This window comes from Electrona antarctica (genome assembly GCF_951216825.1).
Source record: "Electrona antarctica genome assembly, chromosome: 14".
Classification (NCBI taxonomy): Eukaryota; Metazoa; Chordata; class Actinopteri; order Myctophiformes; family Myctophidae; genus Electrona; species Electrona antarctica.
In genome coordinates this window covers 44220414-44226413 of record NC_136795.1, presented here as the reverse complement: position 1 = coordinate 44226413, position 6000 = coordinate 44220414, and the positions used below count along the sequence as shown (strand labels likewise).

The 6000-nt window shown below is 49.7% G+C and overlaps 1 protein-coding gene across 1 annotated transcript in view; it reads right to left on the bottom strand.

The window, feature by feature from the left end:
• Nucleotides 1-475, bottom strand: part of LOC306936189 (uncharacterized protein) — a 2033-nt gene extending 1558 nt beyond the window's left edge. The window contains exons 1-2 of the mRNA XM_079519679.1: nt 399-475; nt 1-338 (exon numbers count right to left, since the gene is read on the bottom strand). The exon at nt 1-338 is cut by the window's left edge and continues 985 nt beyond it. Of these exons, the coding sequence (XP_079375805.1) occupies nt 1-231 (231 nt within the window). The 5' untranslated portion in view covers nt 232-338; nt 399-475. The remainder of the gene's footprint in view (nt 339-398) is intronic.
• Between the last annotated feature and the right edge of the window lie 5525 nt (nt 476-6000).

Here is a 6000-nt window from a genome sequence, read left to right as displayed (position 1 = left end):
TGCTGTACTGGTTTGCGTACTACCGCTAGCTATGCTGGTTAGCATGCTACCAATACCACCGGCTGTGCCGGTTAGAGTGCTACCAGTACTGCTTGCTGTTTTGGCTAACGTGCTACCACTAATCTCTGCTGTGCTTGTTAGTGGGCTGCCAATTGCTGCTCCGGTTAGAGTGCTAGGATAATTTGTGCTGGTTAGCGTGCTACCACTACCACTTGCTGTTCTGGTTAGCATACTGCCAATACCACCAGCTGTGCTGGCTGGAGTGCTACTGCTTGCTGTTTTGGTTAGCACACTACCACTAGCACTTGCAGTTTTGGTTTGTGTGCTACCACTACTCTCTTCTGTGCCGGTTGGCGTGCCACCACTTGCTGTTCTGGTTAGCATGCTACCAATACCACCAGCTCTGCTGGATAGTGTGCTACCACTACTACTTACTGTTCCAGTTAGAGTGCTACCGCTACGATCTGTTGTGCTGGTTAGTGTGCTACCGCTTGCCGATTTGGTTAGCATGCTACCAATACCACCGGCTGTGCTGGTTAGAGTGCTACCACTTGAATTTCTGGTTAGCATGCTACCAATACCACCAGCTGTGCTGGTTCGAGTACTACCGGTATCACTTGCTGTTTTGGTTAGTGTGCTACCACTACTCTCCGCTGTGCTGCTTAGCATGCTACCAATGCCACCAGTTGTGCTGGTTAGCATGCTGCCAATACCACTAGCTGTGCTCGTTAGAGTGCTACTGGTTGCTGATTTGGTTTGTGTAATACCACTATGATCTGCTGTACTGGTAAGCGTGATACCAGTACCAACTTCTCTGCTGGTTAGCATGCTACCGCTACCACTTGCTGCACCTGCTGCACTGGTTAGCATGCTACCAATACCACTAGCAGAGCTGGTTAGTGTGCTACCACTACCACTTACTGCTCCAGTTAGCATGCTACCAATACCACTTGTTGGTTTTGTACGCTCTTCTGTGCTGGTTAGCGTGCTACCACTGGAATTTCTGGTTAGCATGCTACCAATACCATCAGCAGTGCTGGTTAGAGTACTACCAGTACCACTTGCTGTTTTGGTTAGCATGCTACCAATGCCACCGGCTGTGCTGGTTAGCGTGCTACCGCTACCAATTGCTGCACCTGCTGCACTGGTTAGCATGCTACCAATACCAGCTGCTGTGCTCGTCCGCGTGCTCACACTCCCACTTGCTGCACTTGCTGTGCTGGTTAGCGTGGTACAACTTGAATTTCTGGTTAGCATGCTACCAATACCACCAGCTGTGCTGGTTAGAGTACTACCAGTACCACTTGCGGTTTTGGTTAGTGTGCTACCACTACTCTCTTCTGTGCCGGTTGGCGTGCTACCACTTGCTGTTCTGGTTAGCATGCTACCAATACCACCAGCTCTGCTGGATAGTGTGCTACCACTACTACTTAATGTTCCAGTTAGAGTGCTACCGCTACGATCTGTTGTGCTGGTTAGTGTGCTACCGCTTGCCGATTTGGTTAGCATGCTACCAATACCACCGGCTGTGCTGGTTAGAGTGCTACCACTTGAATTTCTGGTTAGCATGCTACCAATACCACCAGCTGTGCTGGTTCGAGTACTCCCGGTATCACTTGCTGTTTTGGTTAGTGTGCTACCACTACTCTCCGCTGTGCTGCTTAGCATGCTACCAATGCCACCAGTTGTGCTGGTTAGCATGCTGCCAATACCACTGGCTGTGCTCGTTAGAGTGCTACTGGTTGCTGATTTGGTTTGTGTAATACCACTATGATCTGCTGTACTGGTAAGCGTGATACCAGTACCAACTTCTCTGCTGGTTAGCATGCTACCGCTACCACTTGCTGCACCTGCTGCACTGGTTAGCATGCTACCAATACCACTAGCAGAGCTGGTTAGTGTGCTACCACTACCACTTACTGCTCCAGTTAGCATGCTACCAATACCACTTGTTGGTTTTGTACGTTCTTCTGTGCTGGTTAGCGTGCTACCACTGGAATTTCTGGTTAGCATGCTACCAATACCATCAGCAGTGCTGGTTAGAGTACTACCACTTGCTGTTTTGGTTAGCATGCTACCAATGCCACCGGCTGTGCTGGTTAGCGTGCTACCGCTACCACTTGCTGCACCTGCTGCACTGGTTAGAATGCTACCAATACCAGCTGCTGTGCTCGTCCGCGTGCTCACACTCCCACTTGCTGCACTTGCTGTGCTGGTTAGCGTGGTACCACTTGAATTTCCGGTTAGCATGCTACCAATACCACCAGCTGTGCTGGTTAGAGTACTACCAGTACCACTTGCTGTTTTGGTTAGTGTACTACCACTACTCTCTGCTGTGCTGCTTAGCATGCTACCAATGCCACCGGTTGTGCTGGTTAGCATGCTGCCAATACCACTGGATGTGCTCGTTAGAGTGCTACTGGTTGCTGATTTGGTTTGTGTACTACCACTACGATCTGCTGTACTGGTAAGCGTGATACCAGTACCAACTTCTCTGCTGGTTAGCATGCTACCGCTACCACTTGCTGCACCTGCTGCACTGGTTAGCATGCTACCAATACCACTAGCAGAGCTGGTTAGTGTGCTACCACTACCACTTACTGCTCCAGTTAGCATGCTACCAATACCACTTGTTGGTTTTGTACGCTCTTCTGTGCTGGTTAGCGTGCTACCACTGGAATTTCTGGTTAGCATGCTACCAATACCATCAGCAGTGCTGGTTAGAGTACTACCAGTACCACTTGCTGTTTTAGTTAGCATGCTACCAATGCCACCGGCTGTGCTGGTTAGCGTGCTACCGCTACCAATTGCTGCACCTGCTGCACTGGTTAGCATGCTACCAATACCAGCTGCTGTGCTCGTCCGCGTGCTCACACTCCCACTTGCTGCACTTGCTGTGCTGGTTAGCGTGGTACCACTTGAATTTCTGGTTAGCATGCTACCAATACCACCAGCTGTGCTGGTTAGAGTACTACCAGTACCACTTGCGGTTTTGGTTAGTGTGCTACCACTACTCTCTTCTGTTCCGGTTGGCGTGCTACCACTTGCTGTTCTGGTTAGCATGCTACCAATACCACCAGCTCTGCTGGATAGTGTGCTACCACTACTACTTACTGTTCCAGTTAGAGTGCTACCGCTGCGATCTGTTGTGCTGGTTAGTGTGCTACCGCTTGCCGATTTGGTTAGCATGCTACCAATACCACCGGCTGTGCTGGTTAGAGTGCTACCACTTGAATTTCTGGTTAGCATGCTACCAATACCACCAGCTGTGCTGGTTCGAGTACTACCGGTATCACTTGCTGTTTTGGTTAGTGTGCTACCACTACTCTCCGCTGTGCTGCTTAGCATGCTACCAATGCCACCAGTTGTGCTGGTTAGCATGCTGCCAATACCACTTGCTGCACTTGCTGTGCTGGTTAGAGTGCTACCACTTGAATTTCTGGTTAGCATGCTACCAATACCACCAGCTGTGCTGGTTAGAGTACTACCAGTACCACTTGCTGTTTTGGTTAGTGTACTACCACTACTCTCTGCTGTGCTGCCTAGCATGCTACCAATGCCACCGGTTGTGCTGGTTAGCATGCTGCCAATACCACTGGATGTGCTCGTTAGAGTGCTACTGGTTGCTGATTTGGTTTGTGTACTACCACTACGATCTGCTGTACTGGTAAGCGTGATACCAGTACCAACTTCTCTGCTGGTTAGCATGCTACCGCTACCACTTGCTGCACCTGCTGCACTGGTTAGCATGCTACCAATACCACTAGCAGAGCTGGTTAGTGTGCTACCACTACCACTTACTGCTCCAGTTAGCATGCTACCAATACCACTTGTTGGTTTTGTACGCTCTTCTGTGCTGGTTAGCGTGCTACCACTGGAATTTCTGGTTAGCATGCTACCAATACCATCAGCAGTGCTGGTTAGAGTACTACCAGTACCACTTGCTGTTTTGGTTAGCATGCTACCAATGCCACCGGCTGTGCTGGTTAGCATGCTACCGCTACCACTTGCTGCACCTGCTGCACTGGTTAGCATGCTACCAATACCAGCTGCTGTGCTCGTCCGCGTGCTCACACTCCCACTTGCTGCACTTGCTGTGCTGGTTAGTGTGCTACCACTTGAATTTCTGGTTAGCATGCTACCAATACCACCAGCTGTGCTGGCTAGAGTACTACCAGTACCACTTGCTGTTTTGGTTAGTGTACTACCACTACTCTCTGCTGTGCTGCTTAGCATGCTACCAATGCCACCGGTTGTGCTGGTTAGCATGCTGCCAATACCACTGGATGTGCTCGTTAGAGTGCTACTGGTTGCTGATTTGGTTTGTGTACTACCACTACGATCTGCTGTACTGGTAAGCGTGATACCAGTACCAACTTCTCTGCTGGTTAGCATGCTACCGCTAGCACTTGCTGCACCTGCTGCACTGGTTAGCATGCTACCAATACCACTTGTTGGTTTTGTACTCTCTTCTGTGCTGGTTAGTGTGCTACCACTGGAATTTATGTTTAGCATGCTACCAATACCATCAGCAGTGCTGGTTAGAGTACTACCAGTACCACTTGCTGTTTTGGTTAGCGTGCTACCAATGCCACTGGCTGTGCTGGTTAGCATGCTACCGCTACCACTTGCTGCACTGGTTAGCATACTACCAATACCAGTTGCTGTGCTGGTTCGCATGCTCACACTACCACTTGCTGCACTTGCTGTGCTGGTTAGCGTTGTACCACTTGAATTTCTGGTTAGCATGCTACCAATACCACCAGCTGTGCTGGTTAGAGTACTACCAGTACCACTTGCTGTTTTGCTTAGCGTACTACCACTACTCTCTGCTGTGCTGCTTAGCATGCTACCAATGCCACCGGTTGTGCTGGTTAGCATGCTGCCAATACCACAGGCTGTGGTCGTTAGAGTGCTACTGGTTGCTGATTTGGTTTGTGTACTACCACTACGATCTGCTGTACTGGTAAGCGTGATACCAGTACCAACTTCTCTTAGCATGCTACCACTACCACTTGCTGCACCTGCTGTGCTGCTTAGCATGCTACCAATGCCACCGGCTGTGCGTGTACTACCACTATGATCTGCTGTACTGGTATGCGTGCTACCAGTACCGGCTGCTGTGCTGGTTAGCGTGCTCACGCTACCACTTGCTGCACTTGCTGTGCTTGTTAGTGTGATACCACTACCACTTGCTGTTCTTGTTAGCATGCTACCAAGACCACCTGCTGCTCTCGTTAGAGTCTTAACACTACTACCACCTGCTGTGCTGGTTAGTGTGCTAACACTACCACTTGGCACACTTGCTGTGCTGGATAGTGTGCTAACGCTACCACTACCATCTGCTATGCTGGTTAGCATGCTACCACTACCACTTGCTTTGCTGGTTAGTGCATTACCATTACCTCCAAAGCTAGCTCTCGCAGACATGCTACCAAATGTAGCAGCTGCGCTACTGTCCCTCACAGCATTAGTGGCCTCTGCGGGTCGGCTGTCTCTGGAGCCTTTCTGACCTCTGCTGAATGCTTCAGCCTCGCGCTCGTCTTTTGTAGACAGAATGTATTTCTCAACTGTTACTGTTCTCAACCTCCTATGCATGTCAGATGCACAACTCATAAACAATTCGTCGTCATCTTCAGCATTGTTTTGAATATCACCTGAGCTATCCTCGACATCCTCCGTTTCGGGGTCAGAGTCAGTATAGAAGTTTTTCACTAACCATTCATAAGTCTCTCTAATTTCCACTATATTAACATGTCTTCTTCCCTCTGCCCCTGTTGGTCCCTCTGTCTTTGTTTCCTGACTCACTCCGTCTCCACTACCACTCGATGTTGTGGTTAGCATGGTACCAATACCACCCACCGTGCTGGTTAGTTTACTGCTACCAAGTGCTGTACTGGTAGCAGGTAGTGTAATACCACTTTCACCTGCTGTGCTGGTTAGCATGCTACCATTACCACCTTCTGTTCTTGTTAGCATGCCACCAATACCACCGGCACT